Below are 20,615 nucleotides of genomic sequence, written 5' to 3' on the forward strand. Positions count from 1 at the left end.
CAATAACTCTCCTTGCAAACAGTAGTTCAGGGGAAGGCTCGTTCTTCGGAAGCATGTCGAGATGCGTTTCCAACAGATTAATGACCTCCTGGAAAGTTACCAGTACTTGATGGACCTTTGTTCCTGATCAAATCGTACCATTGCTTTGCAAGTGGGAGTAGACTGGCAAAGTAGGGGTGAAATTGTTGCTGAAGCTTGTGTACGTTTGGGTGGAAAAAGAATGAGGTCTTCACATCGCTGGCTTCTTTGAGCGTGTTGACAGCCCATTGATGTGGTAGCCAGTCTTGATGCCTATCAGCTGAAAGATCACGTTTAATGCCGAGGGGTCCCCTGTATTCGATGCAGATGCACATGAAGACGTAGAAAAGGGATTCGAGATCGTCATGGTAGTGGTGTAGTATGAGAGGGGGGGGCATTGCAAGGGAATGCGTTGCAAGCTTCGCCTTCCAGCTGCGAACAGATGTCGCCGGGTCACCAACAGCCTCTGAAAGCTGCCACAGAAGAGAACGAGACATGAATGGCAATGTACCCTAACAATTGCTGTGAGTACAATGATTCTTGCAGAAATAGAGTAGTACTGACCGTCCCACCAATAGCATATTTTGGGCCTGCAACAATATGCACGGCAAATTCCCAATCGATCAAGGTTCCCCAACCCCCACTGCCATCATCCCAGATCATGGCATTGTTGAGACTATAATCGCGGTGAAGAATTCCGCATTCCTCAACCGCTGTCTGTTGAACTGAGAGATATGTCAGTGGAATGTAAAAGACAGACCAGACATAGTACTATGCACTTTTGGCAATGTCTTGGAGGGCACCTACTAACTCTACTTTGGTCCGGAACACATGTAAAGGTCGTGCGCGGGGCTTCAGAACCAAACGTAGATGTGTACGAGAGGTACCTTTGATGCTTTTGAAAATCTTGTATCAATACTTCACAGTTTCATCGACTTCCCCGGGTGCGATCTCGACAAGCCAATACTCAACCAGTTCTGGCACGCCATGGACCCCTTTCATCTCCTGCAGCATGTTGACTTCATTCAGCACGGCATCTTTACGCCCAAGAATCCAATGATCCTTGATAATGTATTCTTCTTCGTCTCTCCTGGCTAGGTAACAGACGGTGCCTCGACCCACAAGTCCCTGACTAGAGAAAATAAGTTCGAGGATGTCATATACGTGATCGTTAACTGTGATCCTGCCGATCGGTTCTGAAAAGGGTTGGCGAAGAGGGTCTTCGGGTATTTCTAGCTGTGGGGGGTCCATAACGATGTTCTCTGAGTCCAACTCTGACCTTAGCGTATTCGCGTCCGGGTCCATTTCCAAGTCAGACTCAGGTGCGTCAATAACCATATTTGGTGCATTTGATGCAGTGCTTTGGTTTGCACCATCCATCTGGGGGCCGTGCACTTGATCTAATGTAATTTGTCGTCTACCAGAAGGGCGAAAAATTGGGTTTTCGAGCTGGGCAGGGCGAAGTGTCTTGGTGAAGATATTAATGGAGGGGTCGTACCCTATACATTCAATGTGACTGAAGACAACACTCAATAAGATATGGAGGTAATGGTTGGGAGCCTCGTCAATATAGATGGGAGACATCACGACACCGCCTGCATGGTCATACATATGGACTCGTAGTTCACGGTACTCGTTGGTAAGGGAGAGAAGTAAAACAAACTGCCTCCAAGGCTGGCGCCTCAAGAGAAGGTAAGCCTTGCTGTCGAGTGTTTTTCCAATGGTGCCTGAAGGTGTGTAGGGTTGTGACGTCAATTTGCAAACAGCTTTGATGGTATCCCAACGAGCCTCTACATCGTCCAACAATGCAAGGTCAGGCTTCCGCGACATTTTGTCATCCTTTACAGGGTGCGTGGAGTTCTGCGAACTCCATGTACGAATCACTGCTCCACTATTTGCTGCCATGATCTGTTCTCGCTTCTCCCAAACAACAGCACCACATGTAGCATTGAAGAATGATGAGAAGATATCCTCCAATGTGTGCGATTTTTGGCTGGTGTCATCAGTGGTGGCATCGACCTCCGGAGTGTGCTGTTGAACTGATGGGCTACTACTTGCACTCCCAAACTCCTTGTTGCCCCGCTATTCTCTTCTCCATCTCCAATCTCTTCGAGTTTGGGTAACTGATCAATGCCAGATTCACGATGCGACCTAGGAAGTGCCCAGTTCCACCTGCAGCTGTCTTCGTCATACAGCAGAACCAAAGACTGTTCATCAAGGTGAGCAAATTTAACATGAAGTCTGGTATCACGATAACAAATTTTATGTAATGGAACCTGGAGCTCTGTGACATCTGGGACGTCAATAGTAAATGTCCTGAAAATCCGCGACAATAAATAACTAAGAGGCTGGGTAGAATCAGCTGGTTCTTCTTCCTCTACAATTAAATGATTGAGCTCGAGATCGGTGAGGATGTCCATTGTAGGCACGTCACTGACACGGGGAGCCGACATCAGTGACACTAACTTGATTCCAAAGTCTACAGTTTTGCTGTGATCTGCGGGTGCCATGACTGGGTGGAATTGGAGTAGTAACAATGACACATTCATCCATACTATGATAGTTACACATGTATCTTTTAGTGTACAAAAATGATACTGATGAAGTATGAACGTGGTGTAAGTTCCCTACTCGGATAGTGCAAAAAAGGTATTTTTGTCCCAAAAATAATTTAACCAAATTCTGTCGCATGCTCCAAGCTATTGTACATTGTGAGACCGTGTCCGCAGTGGCACCAAACATGGGGAACGAGATGGATAGGCGCTCTAAGCTGAGAAACTGGGATGACATTGCCCATGCGTGTGCCATTCGAGCGTTTTGCTCTCTTCAATGTGTGGAACTGAGTGGTCGGATCACGTTCACCAGAGATATCGAAAATGTAGGACGTAAGTTAGGAACTGATCGTCCCATGCCCATGGTGTTCCACTTCGACCAATGGGCCGAATGACAAGCCTAATTTGGCCAATGGAGTGCCCTGCGAGAGATCATTCTTTAGATTAGTGAATGTCACCATGAAAGACAGGAAGAACGTACCTGAAAGGCCGCTGGCAGGCCAAGAGTGCCCTGAGTTGGTCTGGATAATGACCGTATCATAACGACCCAAAGTCCATGGGTCACTGGGTGGTATGCAGTTAAGTGTTTGGGCGGGTCAAACATTATGGGGTTCATGAAAATCAGTCTCCTGCAAACGAATTTTAAACCACACTTGAAGGTTATCAAATGGAAGTTCAGCATCATGTGTGGCCCTTCTAGGACCGCCTATTGAGTGTATGTGATTACCATAGGTCTTTTCATGGTGAAGGAAATCTGCGATAGCTGGCCGCAAGTCTGGTAGGCTGAACATGATGGTGACTTCATCGATAGTGGCATTCCTAATGGATGGATGATAAGAAAGATTAAGAGCAGTGTGCCCGACGATAAAGGAACATAATGGAAGGAGTACCAATCCAATTTCCTTGTGCTGGAGTATTTTTGCCATCGAAAAGTAGTTTGTGATAGGACATGGTTGTCTGGGTCTTCGAGTCTGGGATAGTAGCTGTGCAGGAAAGTCATTCACGTCATCATCAATCTCGTCATCCTCTTTAATAAACTCATCTCCAAAAACACCCAGGTCTTCACTCCATGAACGATCCAAACGACTAGTGGCAAGGTAGAACCAATTGCATTTATCAGCGCGGTCAAGATAACGACAGATTTGCGAGTCATAATTATTATTATTGCTGGATCTTGCGGGGTCTTTGACCTCGGTGATGTGCGCATGTTCAGTAACATCTGCAGACCACTGTGCTATAACGCCAGAGTTCCGGATGCTAGGAACAATGTTCTGCATGAGCTCGAGTTTCAGGATCTGCCAATTGTCGATGACTTTACCACCTTTTCCCTGACAAAGACCGGCGGCGATGACTGCATGCTTGTTCGCATGGAACTCATCCAGTGTGGCTGTAATGTGAGCAAGATGCTTGTCGTCGATATACAGTGATTGGACAAGGTAACGAAAGTGCATAAGCGCGCGTATAGCAACAACAACTGCAGCAGGTACTGCATCCGCACTGACTGCGATGATGGATCGCTGAATGTCTCAGTGACAATGACCTGTGACCTGCTTAAGTTTGGAGATACCTTCATGAAAATGACGATGGCCAGTGGTGGGCTGTGTAATGGAAAACTGAAAGTCTATCTTGGACCCTCCCACTCCAAGGATAATCCACTGTGCGTCATGGTCCCAAAACTCCTGATGAACGTGGTGTAGTGACTCAGGTGTGAAAAACTGGGAGGGATCCGCTAGCAACCAGTCTGACCAGAATGGTTTGTCTATGCCATTCAGGCGAAACTTCTGCGCTTCACGGAAAAATGCCTTGACATCGTTTGGACGAGCACGTGAACGCATGATTTCTAGTTGCGCAAGAATCTTTGATCATGTCCGGAGTTCGTGTTGGAAGGGATCCCCAAAATTTTTGTACATTGCCATGGTTACCGGGGACATCTTTCCACCAACACATGCTAACATCATGGCTTCTGGCGTGTCAGCAATGTAACTAGCGAGCATCATGAAACAGTAGCAGCTGCATCCAATGGGATCGAACAACATGGTGCTGTTTCAGGCAGCCAACTTCAGAGGTTCTAGTACGATGTCCAGGCAATGATGAACAAGCCGATCTTGCAACACACCTCTCATTCGTTTATTTTTGTGAACAAATTTCACGACCGGTAGAAGGGCAGTGAGAAGGAAGGCATTTGAAGACGATTTTAGCCGCGTGTCCATGTGAATGTTGGCGAGGCTGATAAGGAGAGGATGCGCAACACGATCGCCTGACAATGAAGTTATGCATGTTTTGTCCGAGGACAAAATGGTACCGAGGAGAGTTGCGCCATGGGGAAGCGCCGACTGCAAGAACGCATGAGATAATGATTCTAAGAGGGACTGTATTACATACCTGCATCTGCCAGGCGTGTTCGCCTGTCACCCATTCAGTGTATATCCGAGAGAGCCTCTCCGCTGTACTATACACCTTGCAAGCCGTGTAGTCGATACGATTGTGAAATAAAGGATGGTTGAATATAGTAGCGATGCATTCAAGAGGATCTCGCCAGTAGAGAACTGCCGGAGACTTTGTGGGATGTAAGGTAGGAATAACTCGAGACTTCCAACGAGGTCCACTAGGTAGCGATTCAGCTCGACCTCGTAACTCTTTTGCCGAATGGAAGGATAAAGGTAGGTCATTGATCTAAGTGCTCCTTGAGCTAAGCTGTCGCAGTGATGATCAAATTTAATACTTACCATCTCTAGTGCTAGGAAATCGTTGATTTTCCCCATGCTTAAGCCTGAACGAAGCAGCCATGCTGCAAGCTGCCATTCTCTTCGACCACTGAACGGATAGTATAAATTTTTTTTATGATAGATGCTATTTTCGTCAGCATCGAATAGGCTTAGAACATGTGTAGCCCTCCTCAAAAGCCAGTGGGGGTTGCGGAAAGTAGTCGGTAACTACCTCACTGTCCTTGTCCCGAGGTCCGCCTCCAGATTCTTGCTCAAAGTCTAAATCCTCTCCGAAACTCGTATATTCTTCTTGTTCATAGGAAGGGACTTCGCCAATATTATCTACCGCCATGGGATCTTCGGTGAGTGGTAAAGTGGAGTTGAGTTGAATGAGATCTTCTAGCCAGTTATTGCATCCAGACCGTGGTTGACTCATATGACGAGCGACAGATGTGTGGTCTCAAAATTCTTTCCCGCACGACGGACAATGAGCTACGACCATGACGCACTGGTATTGATATGTGAGTCGCGGACTTACGAAAAGCAAAAAGTTGATTTTCAATATGAATTCGGCATTTTCCAGATGCCCCACCTTACATTGAGTCCCCATAATGCTGTCCTCATCGCTGAAGTTTGACATCACTACTCTGCGATCACTATCAGCGCGTGCTTCTTGCTCTGATAATTCTGCTTACTCTCACACCAACTGTGACGATGAATCTAATGGGGAACCACCTGGTGGTACATATGACTTATATGGTGTTCTTGAAGCTGTCAATTCGCTGGTGGGTCCTTTTCGTTTCTCGTTTCACATCATTCTTATCGTACCTTACATTTCAATAGTCTAGAACCCATGATCTAACTGACTCGGAGGCAAGTCTTGTGCTTGACCTTGTGAGAGCAAAACGAGAAGTTTTCCAAGCACAGAAGACACTTGCAGACTGTGTGCTACAGGGAGAACGAGATGTTCGCACGTCTACTCAAATTTCAAGCAGCAGCTGCTGAGAAGAAACTCGATGAGACAGACATAGGGTTGGGATGTATGAGGATTATTTTTAAAGATCGCAGTTGGTCCCACATCTCTCACAGTCGTGGATCACACGGACGAGGTCAGTCAAATACGCATGGTGAGTCCGTGCAATATCTTGCAATATTATTGGTCTTAAGATTTAGGAATGGAAGAATCGCAGGGCTGGCGCCCGACGATTGTTCTCGATTGATTAATATTCGTATTCGTGACATATTTGTATTATCATGTTGGGTTATGCTGTCCTCATCCGTAATTTTGATGTACTATGTAGTATGCGAAGCTTATGTTTATATCGCCTTCAATAAAGATATTCTATGCAACCGGTTTTTGTATGATACAGCATGCTTGTTCGAAGTTGGACCGCTTTAGCATAAGTGTTAAGGTTCTAGCGAGCATTGGTACTAAATTTATATTGCTACTAGTAGTATGGTACTTCTACTTAAGCTGTTGGATGTAGGCCTCATTCCTTGGGAATCTGTTTGAACTGTGAGTGCGTTATTGCTGTCATTTGTGAGCCTGCATGAACTGTAGAGTTCTGTGGCTTCCTGTCGCTAGAACCCAAATTTGTGACCTCTGTGAGAAAGTTACAATTTACTGATGCACCATTCGCAGAAAGTGAGTGTGTCAATCCTCATTCGAGCAACAACCATGCTGATCCTAGTTGTTGCCCACCGTTCGCAGTTGGTGAGTGTGTTGATCATTGTTCAAGCAACAGCCATGCGGATCCATCAATAGGACGTGCTTCGCCCCTATTATTGTGTAAACATACTGTCCGATTTACCCTCTGTGGTATGTCAAATTGGTCACCGATTGTACACATGTCTCATGTTGCGAATCTATCAGGCCCCTGGCTCATCACCCTTGGAGAACATTGTCCACATCAGGAAAACCACCGGCTGGTTTTTCCCACTTATGTCACTTTTTGCCCCTTGATGTTTGGTAAATGCAAGTCAAAACACTGCTTTTCCAACTTAATAGACTTTCGCAAAAGCAAATTCAGGGTGCGCCCAGTTAGATCACCAAAAAGCCAGAAAAGTTATATTAAGTATAATAAGTCATAAATAATAATACTACTGCTAGTACCACAAAAATGTGTTGGCCGGCATGTTTCGGAGGGGAAGAATAGTAAATAGAGGGATGAACCTGGACATCGTAACGAGACCGCACCCATGCGCATCATATTCTTCCGAGATGGTGAATGGGTGCCGTTGTGTGAGGGATGGACCTGGAAATCGTAACAAGACCGCACCCGTGCGCATCATATTCTTCTGAGATGGTGAATGAGTGCCATTGTGCAAAGAAATGGAGGGACGAACCAGGAAATCATAACAAGACAGACTCAAACCGTATGAGAGCCTCGAGAGCCGTGCCGAATACTGTTCGTAACTCTAAGTTCAATATAGCGCGCCACAGTCGATACTTGTTTGGGGACTTACAAAATTTTCAAACTTCCAACCTTCACGATCCTGCCATCTCACTCCAGCAAAAGCCTTTGCCTCAGTGTCCCCATCTCCTCGGTCATGTCTACAACAGATATCCCTCGTCGTACCCGTCCATCAAATGCAACTGCCCAGCCTGGTCAGATCGTGCTTAATGCACAAGTCAAGAGACGTACCAAGGCACAAAAGAATGTGGATGAAGCAAAAGAATTGAAGGAGGCACAGGTCTGTGATACACTCCCTCATAAGTCTTTTTTTCGTTGAGCTTGACTGACTCGTTCAAACCCCCGCTCCCAATACACGCTCTACTAGCGAAGAACTAGGTAACTCATCACACTTGCGGTCTCTATTGTAAATTGGTGAGTATTATTTCATTTATATACGTCGTATGGACTTTGCTGAGCGGACGTCTCGTTTCTCTTCTCTTTGGTAGCATAAACGTCTGCGTCCAAAGTCCATGCGTGCTAGTAGGACGACGCGGGTGGTGCGTCATCTTTGGCTTCTGCATTGTCCACGCTGTCCTCGGCTGCAGCGCCACTGCATTCTTCTTCTTCTGCGACACCGGTCCGAGTCGTGGAGGTGGTGAGTCTCCTTTGTGGAGGAAGGATGATGAAGGCAAGACCGTTTGCAACGCGTAAGTTCTCATTTGTTGTTCCCTCTATATTCGTACCAATCTCTTATATACATACAGATGTGGCCTCTACTATAAGCTTCACGGCTCTGCTCGTCCCATTAGTATGAAATCCGATATTATTCGGAAGCGCTCTTGACACGATGCTCATGCGCAGCGCTCCTCCCTCACCGAGCCCCCAAGCACATCTAACACGCCTGGCACTCCTTCCGTTATGGAGGAGACAGTTTCAGAACGGGTTCTGGTGCGACAAGCGCAGGTACTTCTTCGTCTTCGCGGCGCAGCAGCATGGACTTGTCTAGTCCCTGCTGCCATTCCATTTGCTCCTGCATGACACATGTCCCCCGTTTTTCCTATGCTGTCGTCTCACTTTTTATTTCCTTAATTTTCTGCTTATCGTGTAGTATGCCCTGTTTTATGAAAGACTTGTGCCGCTTTATCTGCTTTCTTAAGCAAAATAAGTGTTGAAAAAGCGAAAATTCAGAGATGGAGTGGGCTTAATTAAGTGGCTCGCGCTTTTTCGCTCAAATGACTTAATACTTCTTTTCATGTAATTAAGTGACAAATTAAGTTAGAAAAGTAACTGGTGGTTTTCCTGATGCAGGTCATTTTTGGTGAATTTTGAGGCTGCGTTGCGATGAACCTGCTTATTATTGGCTGTTTAGCTGCTGTCATTATCTTCGAACACTCTTTCTATATTTTCGACAAGCGGTGCTATCTTAAGGACCAGTGGCAGTCTGCTCCCTCTTTTTATGTCGCCCTCGACCAGTACATATCATCTTCGCATGCAGCTGCTGTCAGGAAAGCTGTGACCGTCGCCGTCCACACCTACCAAGGACCCTCGTTTACTTGGAAAGTCAAGCCATTGTTTGGACGCTTCCGGGTGGGAAAACAATCTATTCGTGACTCTCAAAAGATGGAGTTGATCGAGACGATTGTTAAAATCGCTTTAGAGCATCACATGCGTATGTTTAAATGTTATGCAGTGGCAGCAATTCCGCTAATCCGTCGTCTTCAGCAAGACCTCAATATTAAGCAACGCGACACAACATAGATGGCGACGTGGAGCTAACGCATCTTAGCGGTGGATGTACCTTCCTCGGGTGGTCTGTTGAGGTAGCTTTAGGAGGTGAAACTATACGACATGGTTCTATGATTACAAAAGATAGCGCTTTCCCCGATACGGTGTACGGGTGTTTGAAGCATGGGAGTCACCCTCAGCTGAGATGGTGGTGGGATCTACTGGGCTTGATGTACCCCTGAAGCATTCTTTGTCCGATTCAAGTGCATTGAGGTCGGGTATGCTCAACGTACCATTTTGCTCCACAGCCTATCTCGACTTGGGCCAATATTTTTAAAAGCAATACAGTTTTGTCATTCAGAGTTACATCATATATAAATGCATGGAACGTCCCTGTCAATGTTAGTGACACCAGTTGGTAGCTAAGACTGGGCTGTTGCCGGATAGTAGCGTTCGAAATCAAGCAGCAGACGCACGTTGAAAGTTTTCATTTTTTGAAAGACAGTGCAGGTTACTATGGCTCTGGATTATAAGCCAAGGGCGGATATCGTGATTTATCATCCGTGCGCTCCGTGCATCCCTGGGGCCTACGGTTAGAACTGCATCATTCTCGTTTTCACTAAACAATGAGTTTATCGACCGCATGCATCATACTCCAGAATCTAAATGCATCTTCTCCGGGGACTGAGACGATACCGTCGTGGAACAAAGGAGAAATCGTCTTACAAGATGTCTGCATTAGGTCCAAGGACAAATTTGCAGCGTTGGATGTCATTTATGCTATGGTCTTCAGTGTAGCCTGTAGTCTTTTCATGCGTATCTTATCGATATATGAGAGAGCGCCTAAAGAGGGCCATAAGAAAACACTCGCCTTTCTGATCAGTGTAACAAGCTGAATCTCGTGAGAGCTTGCTGCGACCGATAGCCGTTATGATAACGTCCGACGTCGCCAAGTGTCAGCATCCCAGTGTGCAATTTAAGACACGAACAAAAATCTCGATCTTTCGATGGGGTCGAGTAATACTGACACAAGAAATCGAACAGCTGTTGGCGATCAGCGTATCGATTTGTAGTCACGCCACGCTAAAATATGAATATCCTGTGACTGCCTTCGTAAGCCGGACATGGAGGGACGGTCAGGTCTACCGTACGAGGTGAACACGGGAGCAGAGGATGAAAAAGGTGCGTGGCAGAAAACATACCAGCTGTGGGTACCATCCGAAATAATACACCCTGTCCACGCCACATTTCCCTCTGCTGCACCCTTCTGTATATCATGCTATAACAGCGGATGCAGCAGGTAAGTATACCCTCCCCTCTGCCTGGCATGTCGATATTTTCAGCCACTGGCGCTGACACATCTGATGAGGAAGACAAGCACGAATATGCCTGTCGTCGAGCTGGTGGCGACGGGTGTTGGCTGAGTGACACGAAATTGATAAGCCTCATGTTTACTAACTGTTGCTATGAAGTTGGGTTCATTCCACAAGGATGCAGGCATTAGCACGGACCGCTCGTGGTGAAGTCCTGCGGATGGATGCTGGGAGGGCGAATGTAGGGAGTGCTTGTACCCCCCCGTGGAGGCGGGGGCTTATATATACTGTTGGTGCCGTTGGCAGGCTTTCTCCTTAGAGGAGCTGAGAAATGATTCGTTAGGGGGGTCCGCAGGCGAGGGCCTTGGGATTCAAGTTGGGATTGCCCGCATGGCCGGTTGTCCCTTGTGGTGGAGTTTGGATAATTGATGGATAAACTGAATTTATTGGACAGGTATGTTGCGTGCGGATTATGAGTAAGATTATAAATTGGTAGGTGGAGATGAACGATGATGGAATCATGGAGCGTGCGGGAGACAAATTTATGTGCTGCCTCTTCGCTGATATGATATCCCTAGATGACCAGTCATATGTCGGACTTTGGACTACTACTCACTACTATATTGAACCTTGCGGCAAACAGTACGTATACAAGTGTCGACGTCGTGAGTTCTCAAGTCAGGCTGTAGAACTCACGAAATCACCACGAGTTTAGTTGGCTGATGTAATACCACGTGACCAATTCAGAGTCTTTAGATTCGTCAGCCAGGGCCCAGTTGCTTCAACTCATGCTCGCAACTAACTCACAGCAATAACTCGACTAAATCTAATATTGACCTTTGGCGTCGCGGTTCTTCAAAGTGCGTGATCATTATGAGCATCTGTCTATTACCTCGTGGTTGCCTTTCCAGTATCTGCTATAGCGCTTCATACTCGGACGGACCATCCGGCGAGATTCAAAATACCGCAAAGCGCTGGGGCAGAACGTGGTATGCCACGCATAGCATCATTGGGTCTTGGCGCGTATTCAAAAGGTCAAGCTCCGATCCTTGTGGAAGCTATATCAATGCCCGACCAGCACGGCAGACATGTTCTAGATCAGTGGTACCGGCAGGACTACGTACTAGTACAATCTCATGTGGGTCTACACCGGTAAGGTTCAATGTCCGGACAAAGAATATATTTCCCGCCGCCCGCACCAGCACAGCACGACACACAATCCTCGGCTCCTAACTCCGTCGCCATTCCTTTTGTTGAACCTTCTCATGATCATACATAATCTCGGTGTAACCATGGGGTAACTGCAATGCGTACGGCACACTACCTTTCATCCTGCCATCTACACATTCGTCGTAGTCTTGTTTCGGACGATGCTTCAAACGGTCAGGATTTGACTACTAGTGACTATGTACTTATCATATGGGCGAAACCCAAACTGCGCCATGCGGAGGCGTGTTCCGTTGTCGATATCTGGTTCCGAGCGGTGGTGCTGGTGCTGGCCTTTTTTCTATTTTGGCGTGCTGGGGGGTTACTTACCCCGCGCTAAAATCCGTCGGCGACGCAGCCGACCGCCTTAACGTACGACGTTCCTCATTTGCGAACGCAGGGTCCTATCACATACGCACGGATTCTCATTTGCTCATGCCCCTGATCACGACTCATGAAGACGTGTTCTGTATATGGAACCACCCAGTCATGTGAATGATCCTTGTACGTGCTTTTCGTACTTATGGATCTTCATCTGCAGCTGACTCGCACGAACAACAATCGATCGTACGTGAGTAACGTCTTTCGAATGGTTAGATCAGATACACGTCCAGGGTCGTCTGAGGGGCTTTTCATTATTATTATTCTCCGACGAGCCACTTATAATCACTCGAGTCATAATGTACCTTGCTTGCATCATGGAAGTACGGCAGGCGCGCGTATTCCATTTAAAAACTGGCGTTTATGCGCCCTTGCTCCTAACTTGAATGTTGCCGCGATAGCTTTAACTTTAGTTCCTGGTTCTTCTGGTGAGAATAACTACTGTTTACAAAACACCGTGTACATGTGCCAGTGGAATCCCTGGCTGACTGACTTCTTGGGTTCTTCGTACCCGGACATGAGGTCATGAATGTTGATTCGGTTGTGATGAATGGCGCTCCAAGGGGTATGAAGATGAAGTTCTAGGCGTTGGACCATGATTCTTCATGCTCCAAGGGCTCGGTTCGAAGCAGAAAATCTCGAATCATATCAGAGACTCGGAAGTAGGTAAGTACCGTCACTGGCGGATGAACAATTGCGGTACCCGAAAATAGGCGTTACAAGATAGTCTATCTCATACCCTATAGCATATATACGGACGATTTAAGACATACACTAGTCCAACGTAGGCGTTCTTTATCCGAGTCGGTAGGTACAATGGTGCGATAATTTAGCCAAGTACAGACGGCGTGGTTCATGCTCTTGGTTCTAGACCTTGGAAGCACTGGCGGCGAATATTCGAATATTCATTCATGATCTACGAGAAAAAGATACGACGACGTCCACTTATATTCATGGCGTCCCCCTATCTGGCGACCGCTGAGATGAACATAACGTATGTACGTTAATGACTGCGTGTAAAATCCGCAGTAGAGCGATCCCGATCGAGGCTGGTGATCATTATGGGAGATCGATGTAACTTACTTTGGAATTGTGGAGTGGTGTTTAGTACTTGATCGTAATGTATGAGCTGGGGGTGGGAGGGGAAGCCTAGCTCGTCTCCACCTATAGATAATTATAAGCTCGCGATAGTGGAGTATCAATGACGAGTAGGTCCGGGCCCCGGGAGCAGTAGTGACATCGAATACATAATTGGGCGAGCAGTGATTGCTCATAGGATGAGCCAGTCAGCAATGCCATTAATTCGGAGACTTGGCGTTTATTGGTAGGAGTGCCCGAATGTACGTCTTTGGAGTAACGATAAGCAAACCCAAAAGAAAGGCAACTTACGAGCGGCCGAGCGAAGAGCCTATGCCGTATGTTGATGGTACATGAACTCAGCTGGTCGTACTACTCCACTTATGTACGTGTCAGTCGAAGACTGTTTTGGTAGTGAGTTTCCCAAGCGACGATTATTGTAAGAGTGACTTACGAATGGTGGAGCTTGAAGGGTCGCCTGGTTCAGGCCCCGTGGCGAGTGATTGACGTTATGTATATAGGATCGGAATCCCACAGGAGATATTGGGATGCCCTGGCGGTGGCGACGCTGTTTATGAAAGGAGGGACGTTCCCCCACACGTATTAGTTATCGCGGTACATAAAAGAGGGCGGAGATCGTCGGGCGTATGTGGGGAAAGTCCTTTGGTGAGCTGGATATGGCTGAACATTCCAGAATATGAAATGATACTTGTTCCGACCGAAAAGACTGAAGATATGAAAGGGACGATTTGAAGATAGACCATCTGGCTACTCACGAGTGGTGGAAGAGAAACGTGCGAGAGCGGAGGCGTAGGTTTCCCTTTGTCATTCGATGGCCATACCTGGAGAGTGAAGAGGGCAAATACAGAAGCGGTGTAAGAAGGTGATTGGGGGAGTAAAAAATGCTAGTGGGACGACGGTGATCAGTGACGGAGTACTGGACGACCATCATATGGATGAGCTTGGTACTGAAATTGACGGCCGAAATAAGAAGGATAGAGGATGGAATATACGACGGGGAGAATCGGCCGGCGGCAGAGAGTGCTGTGGGAGTGAAGAAGAGAAGACCGGGCACTGTGCGGCACGGTGGGGCTTGGGACATTGAGCGAAATGACCGCGGGATGGCCTCGAGGCAGTCAGTTGGTTGAACGACAGGGGTGCTACCTGGAATGGATGGATGTCTGATGAGAGGCTGTGCAGTATTCGTTTAATTAAGGATCAAGTCGTCCGGGGAACCGGGATTGTAGGGTACAGGGCATTGAGATTGGGTTTGTTGTGGAGGAGATGAAATGGCATCGTGAAGAACATGAGGCGTACTTGTGAGTAACCTAACTTGGTATAAGTTTTGACTTGAGAAGAGAAGTCAACGAAGTTCACCTCTGACTAGTACTTACCATAGAACGGATGACTCGGGTAAAGGCGGTCGTATGCAATTACAATGTTCAATTACTGCAATGCAAATTTATATTCACTTTCAATTGGCTTACCGGGACACGTTGTCGAGGCACGGATACCCGGTACGATTGGAGGGGTCAAAACAAAAAAAAAATAACAACAATCATAAATTTTTTACGAAATGAAATATTTGATGGGCCTCGTGCTATTAACCGATCTCGTAAGCAAAACAGCCGCATCAGACTTTTACGCCTGGGTTCCCCGTTCCAATCAAAGTCTTCTTATACTCTGATCAAGCACACCGCAACTTAACGTTTACTTGCCTCGTTGTTCCTCTGGACGTTCATCAGTCCATGCCGTCCATAGTCAACCTCAAGTTCAAGGTCATTACACCCTTTTTTTTAATTCATGAAAGCGCTAATGCTAACGCTATTCCTGTGTATAGGGTAACAAGTCCTTTGTTGCTTTTAGCAACTTGAGCGACACCGAGTCACTCACAAAAACTTGGAAGGTAGTTATCTTCATATCTAATCTCGTTTAATGTTTTTACTAACCCCTTTCACAGGTATGCACCAAAGTCGCTTCATATCTCGAGCAGGGCCAACGCCTCGAGAATCTTTCTTGGCGACTATGGCACTTGCAAAACCTAATGGTCGACACCGACAATGCAAAGTCCAAACGCGAATTCAAGAAGTTGTCAAAGAACATGGGTGACAAACTCGACAAAGAGAAGGGCCGGTATGTTTCCTTTCATTCCTCCTACAGCCTCTTAAACTAATCCCTTTTCATAGTGCCATTGAATCTCTCGAGGCACCCGACTTCAAAAGAAACGCTTCAACTGACCTCATCCGTCAACGTGCCGTCGAACGCGAACGTTCCCGAGAGGCTTCCCAGAACGCCCGGCCCGGTACCATTAAGCGAATGCAGTTTACATTCAGTATCGACGCTCCCCCCGGCTCATTCCCTGCAACTTCATCTTCATCCTACACCTTCTCTGGCGAAGGCTCCACCCCCACCAAGCCAGACCTCAGACCTAGCGTTGAGTTCAGAGAGGGTCGCAGGCGCAGGAGAGGTGACGGATCCTCTGGCACTAACCATGCCTCTTCCGACTCCGCATCCAACCAGAACGGTGTTTCTTCCTCTACAACTAACGACTCATCTTACGAAAAATTCGCCGCCTCGTATGAAAAACTTCACTTCCCTCCCATCTTTAGTACTTCATTCGGTCCAACTGCTATCCTCTACTCTACCCCCACCCTATCTAACCCCATGAGCTACGGGGAAGGTGTCAGCGGTGGCTGCGCAACTGGTTTTAGCATTTACCGTCCGACTATCGAACTTCCTCTAGACGAACTTTTAGGCGAGGAGTACGATGGCGAAGATGACCAAATGGCTGACGCCCCCATCGAGCATCTAGACGATACGAAGGAGGACGGCAACGAAGAAGGTGACGTCGTCATGCGGTACGACGAATATAATAGCGGCAATATTAATAATGTCCCCACCCAACCCGAGGGCGAGTCCCTCCTTGGCGGGTCTGCAACAGCAGCTTCTGCTGAACAAGACGTTCTCATGAGCGATTCTCGTCAGCAGCAGCAACCTCAGCCATCTACTCCTGATCCGTTCCCGGTCCCGCAAGTTCCTTCTCACTCTCATACTCACGCTCAATCGCACCCGCGTACTCGTGGCAAGGACCGTTCCAGTAAGACGCCCACAAACCGTCCTGTACTAACTGTACAAACGTCTGCCACCAAGAAGACTGGTAAAGCCGGACGGCGTGCTTCTGGGGGCGTGAAGAGTCCCTCGTCTGCTGCTCCCTCAGCATCTGCTCTCAAGCACTCTGCTGCTGCGAGCGGGAAACATACTGCAACTGCGACAGTGCCTGCTTCCGCTACCGCAACGAGCCTTAATCCACTTCTCACCCTTGGAGGCGCTGCACCGGGTGGAGGAAAGGCAACACTTACTGCTCCCGGCGGCGTCAAGGCTGAGTGTAGCAATTGCGGCGCTACCCATACCCCGCTATGGAGAAGAGGCTTGAACGACGAATTAAATTGCAACGCTTGCGGTCTTTATTGTAAATTGGTGAGTATTATTTTATCTATATACGTCGTATAGACTTTGCTGAGCGGACGTCTCGTTTCTCTTCTCTTTGGTAGCATAAACGTCCGCGTCCAAAGTCCATGCGTGCTAGTCATGGAGAAGGACGACGCGGTGGTGCGTCGTCTTTGGCTTCTGCATTGTCCACGTTGTCCTCGGCTGCAGCGCCACCGCATCCTTCTTCTGCGACACCGGTCGTAGAGGTGGTGAGTCCCGGTGTGAGTGCGGCAGCTGCAAGTGCAAGTGCTATTGCGAGTGTGAGTCCAAGTACAGGTCCAAGTGCGGGTATAGGCGGGAGTGCAAATATCGCTACCGCAAGTTCAGTCAAGGGTGCTGGTCTAAGTTCGAGTTCGAACTGCAGGCCCAAGTGTCACTGCGACTACAACTGTGGCTGCCATTGCAACTGCTACTGCGGGCATGGGATTGGGTTCAGGCAGGGGCGAAGTCGTAGAAATCATTGGTAAGTCCGATGCCCTTTCAAGTGGGCTTTTGGGAGGCGTTATATATTAACTCCGTGTCTACAGGCAGCGCGCAGTGCTACAATTGTCACACGACTGCAACTCCTTTGTGGAGGAAGGACGATGAAGGCAAGACCGTTTGCAACGCGTAAGTTCTCATTTGTTGTTTTTTCCATGTTCATGCCAATATCTTATATATACATGCAGATGCGGCCTCTACTATAAGCTGCATGGCTCTGCTCGTCCCATTAGTATGAAATCCGATATTATTCGGAAGCGCTCTCGACACGACTGCTCGTGCGCAGCGCTCTTCCCTCACCGAGCCCCCAAGCGCTTCTAACACGCCTGGCACTCCCTTCCGAAACTCCTTCTCAAACTCAGACGCCCTCCGCGTCTCCAGGCGTTTCACGCCGCCCTACACCTTCGCCTTCGCCAATTCTAGCAGCCAGACAGTACCACTCAACCTGTTGCCTCGCACAACATGAGTGCGGGGATGGGAGCAGGCGCAGGAATGGTGGGTACAGGGTATGGGAGGCAGCAGCGAGTTGATGGGTGCGCTGGGTGACACCTATGCGGTGTATAACCCCTTCCCTGGGCCATACCACCCAGACTATCTTAGCCAAAATTGGGTGCCGCCCAGTATGGCTGGCGTCGGTAGTGGCACAAACGAGGCGTTACCATTTTCTGGAGTCGACAGTATCGACGGGGAAGTGGGTTCCAATGCGTCTTCGTCTAACGCGTCTCCCAATATCAATAGTGCCGGCAAGCATTTCTAATAACGCCAATACCACTGCCAACGCCAACTCAAACTCTAACACGACTGGGCGTACTGCCAAGCGCCGTCGTATGAGCACTGACAGCGTGTCAGAGCCACCTAGCAGCGCGGTTTCTTACTCCTCTTATGGAGGAGACAGTTTCAGAACGGGTTCTGGTGCGACAAGCGCAGGTACTTCTTCGTCTTCGCGGCGCAGCAGCATGGACTTCCCGTTCTTCAGCCCTTATACTGTATTCCGAGGGAACGGTAACAACGCGTTCTGGCACCACTCTAGCAACGGTGGCGGTGCTGAACGCAGCCCGCAATTCGTGCACCCTCCAATGTTACCTGAAGCTGCTGGAATTTCTGATGCACACGCACACGGGCATGGGCGTGGTGGGCATGGGCACGGGATGGATTTCCTGCACCCGCCAATGATGCTTCCTCAGGAGGAAGAGAGTCTCTTCGCGACCTATTTGCATCCCCCGATGATTCTTCCGCAGGAGGGTGAGCAGGTACAGCATGGGTATGAGTATGGACAGGGGGAGTACTACGAGACGGGGAACATGCAGCAGTACTAGACAGTTGGATGTCGCAACATTCTACGTCTTGCGCTCGGTTTGTCTCAGACGTCTTTTTCCTGTCCTCTCGTCTATCGCATCATCTCCTGCATCGACATCGACATTGCATTCCTCATCTGACGCACGACTCTGAACGCATTGACACGATATCACGCCATTTCACGACAATTTTTTCTGTCTCGTCTGTTTCTCCCTTTGCAAATGTAGAGTTCACGCATCGCATGGCTTCTCTTTGCTCGTTGGCCTTGGTGTCATCTTTTTCATCGTCCTTTGCGCAATCTCTTTCTCTCGTCATCTCTTTTACCCATCTACAATCTGGCACGCTCGCTCAAGGCATTCGCGCAGCTTAGACTCATAGAGTCATTTCAATTTCACGCAATTCATCTCCATTGTGTATCGGTGCTATTTCTACTGTAATCGACTTTACACGCGGGTCTCGTTAGCTCTGTTCATGCCTTGGGATAAGGGTTCACCAGTGAATCCGTTTCATTGTATCACGTACTTTCCTTCCTTGTATTCATCCGTTTCCTTACGTTCCTTTCTTTTACCCGCTCCATTGTACTTCTTCACCCTCATATCCCTACCCTCCATCGTGAATATGGCTACTGTACATGTCACTCTTCCAGACCCACCAGGTTTCTTTTCCCTCACGTCTATCCGTGTATATTTTGGAAGATGATTCCTCGTCATTAGCTCAGTCGTTTGTATTCTCATTTACAACATACGTACATAACATCGCGAAGGGCTTCGCGGATCAAGCCCCCCAATGGAGATGGTTATATCTATCTACTGGTTATAGTTTGAGCGCAGGTTTAAGAGTGAAATGGGCGCAGTTGCCTCTATCGCTGTGTGGAGTTCGTGTTCTAGACGGGCTTATCATCTCAGGTACGCTAGTCCTGTTCAAAGTTTCTGTAACAGTGCAATAGCTTGAAGTGGCGAATCAATACGGCACACGTTTATCCTTTCTCATTCCAGGGGTAAACCAAATTCAGAATACACGAGTTGCCTTCCGCCGACATGCTAAGACTTGATGAAACTGAAAAAAGGATGTACGACCAACTGCGCATGGAGGAACGCCCAGGCTTCTGGTTGTGTCCATCACGGAGGTGACGGTCAAACGTCAAACATTGAGCCTCGCAACATGGGATCGGTCCGAGCGATTGGAGATTGGACAAATACAAGTGTTGGTCCAACGCTCAGCATTCTCTGCCCCTGTCCAAGTACTAGGCGGGGATCTCAAGAACAAGGATGGCGACATTCCCCGGGGAGAATTTTGATCGTTGGAGTGCCGATATCATGCGTACCTCACATCTTGTCGTATTGGATGAAGTTGGTAGTCAAGAACATTCTATCTATCTATCCATCAGGAATTTTTCTTTGGAAGTTGGACGAGAAGCGTGAGCCGGGTAAGGACAAGCTGGCTCTTGATTGATCCCGGGCAATAGCACCACATGATGATCTATTCGATGATGATCGTAGACAAGAAGAAACCTCAAAACTAGGCGACCCCTCCATAACGACTTCCTCGTAACCGCAGCGAACTGTATTCCAATACATTTGGAGATAGAGAAGATGATGGATGATGGGTTCGGAAAGTTCCTGTTCGTAGAATCCCTGGATAGTCGAGTATTTTACGTCGACAGATGGACATTAATATTGGTTCCATTTTACAGGCCTCAACGACTTGCAGAATTGAGTAATGGTCGAGTGCCTTCTCGAGCACGACCCTGGGACCATTACGCAGAGATCACTAATTTAAAGTTTAGGCCAAGAATGTACAAAGGAAATGAATATCATGCCTCATGTGAACCCGTAAGTATTTGCCGAAGGCAAGGTCCAATCAGACACTACCGTTAACGTCGATCGTATGTTCTTTTCTTTTCTGAATTTCAACGTCTGGTAGCGCCCCAAGACGCCGTTATCAATTTCTTCATTCGCGGCAGGCGTTGAGATCTCT

General features: G+C 47.9%; 7 protein-coding genes across 7 annotated transcripts; 4 read left to right on the forward strand and 3 right to left on the reverse strand.

Moving 5' to 3' along the window:
* Positions 1-77: 77 nt before the first annotated feature.
* F5147DRAFT_588701 (uncharacterized protein) lies at positions 78-900 on the reverse strand (the record flags this gene model as incomplete). The annotated part of the gene is made up of 3 exons (XM_041432104.1): positions 78-491; positions 616-743; positions 798-900. Coding segments are annotated over 3 exons (645 nt in total), but the record flags the coding sequence as incomplete, so codon positions are not given.
* A 2,008-nt stretch (positions 901-2,908) lies between these two features.
* Positions 2,909-5,711, reverse strand: F5147DRAFT_781787 (uncharacterized protein; the record flags this gene model as incomplete). Its single annotated transcript, XM_041442696.1, has 8 exons — positions 2,909-2,992; positions 3,052-3,134; positions 3,208-4,071; positions 4,138-4,410; positions 4,687-4,903; positions 4,953-5,243; positions 5,297-5,307; positions 5,453-5,711. 8 exons carry the CDS (start codon positions 5,709-5,711, stop codon positions 2,909-2,911), a joined length of 2,082 nt encoding a protein of 693 aa, XP_041284829.1.
* Positions 5,712-5,886: 175 nt separating this feature from the next.
* F5147DRAFT_781788 (uncharacterized protein) lies at positions 5,887-7,238 on the forward strand (the record flags this gene model as incomplete). Its single annotated transcript, XM_041442697.1, has 7 exons — positions 5,887-6,060; positions 6,119-6,218; positions 6,271-6,315; positions 6,365-6,402; positions 6,918-6,989; positions 7,041-7,094; positions 7,149-7,238. 7 exons carry the CDS (start codon positions 5,887-5,889, stop codon positions 7,236-7,238), a joined length of 573 nt encoding a protein of 190 aa, XP_041284830.1.
* A 126-nt stretch (positions 7,239-7,364) lies between these two features.
* Positions 7,365-8,812, forward strand: F5147DRAFT_729556 (uncharacterized protein). The gene is made up of 5 exons (XM_041439366.1): positions 7,365-7,681; positions 7,742-7,969; positions 8,057-8,067; positions 8,199-8,378; positions 8,436-8,812. Exons 2-5 carry the CDS (start codon positions 7,826-7,828, stop codon positions 8,512-8,514), a joined length of 414 nt encoding a protein of 137 aa, XP_041284831.1. The 5' UTR covers positions 7,365-7,681; positions 7,742-7,825; the 3' UTR covers positions 8,515-8,812.
* A 200-nt stretch (positions 8,813-9,012) lies between these two features.
* Positions 9,013-9,787, forward strand: F5147DRAFT_841652 (uncharacterized protein; the record flags this gene model as incomplete). Its single annotated transcript, XM_041444397.1, has 2 exons — positions 9,013-9,340; positions 9,398-9,787. 2 exons carry the CDS (start codon positions 9,013-9,015, stop codon positions 9,427-9,429), a joined length of 360 nt encoding a protein of 119 aa, XP_041284832.1. The 3' UTR covers positions 9,430-9,787.
* Positions 9,788-13,747: 3,960 nt separating this feature from the next.
* Positions 13,748-14,578, reverse strand: F5147DRAFT_82674 (uncharacterized protein). The gene is made up of 3 exons (XM_041443773.1): positions 14,150-14,578; positions 13,828-14,100; positions 13,748-13,776 (listed from the first exon to the last, which is right to left on the reverse strand). The coding sequence occupies exons 1-2, from the start codon at positions 14,473-14,475 to the stop codon at positions 13,977-13,979; spliced, it is 450 nt and encodes a 149-aa protein (XP_041284833.1). The 5' UTR covers positions 14,476-14,578; the 3' UTR covers positions 13,748-13,776; positions 13,828-13,976.
* Positions 14,579-15,121: 543 nt separating this feature from the next.
* F5147DRAFT_588699 (uncharacterized protein) lies at positions 15,122-18,658 on the forward strand (the record flags this gene model as incomplete). The annotated part of the gene is made up of 11 exons (XM_041432103.1): positions 15,122-15,151; positions 15,214-15,282; positions 15,334-15,506; positions 15,560-16,530; positions 16,717-16,850; positions 16,925-17,013; positions 17,394-17,471; positions 17,531-17,620; positions 17,647-17,789; positions 17,858-17,962; positions 18,081-18,658. The coding sequence occupies 11 exons, from the start codon at positions 15,122-15,124 to the stop codon at positions 18,656-18,658; spliced, it is 2,460 nt and encodes an 819-aa protein (XP_041284834.1).
* Between the last annotated feature and the right edge of the window lie 1,957 nt (positions 18,659-20,615).

Source organism: Suillus discolor (assembly GCF_016758755.1).
Source record: "Suillus discolor strain FC423 chromosome Unknown F5147scaffold_153, whole genome shotgun sequence".
Classification (NCBI taxonomy): domain Eukaryota; kingdom Fungi; phylum Basidiomycota; class Agaricomycetes; order Boletales; family Suillaceae; genus Suillus; species Suillus discolor.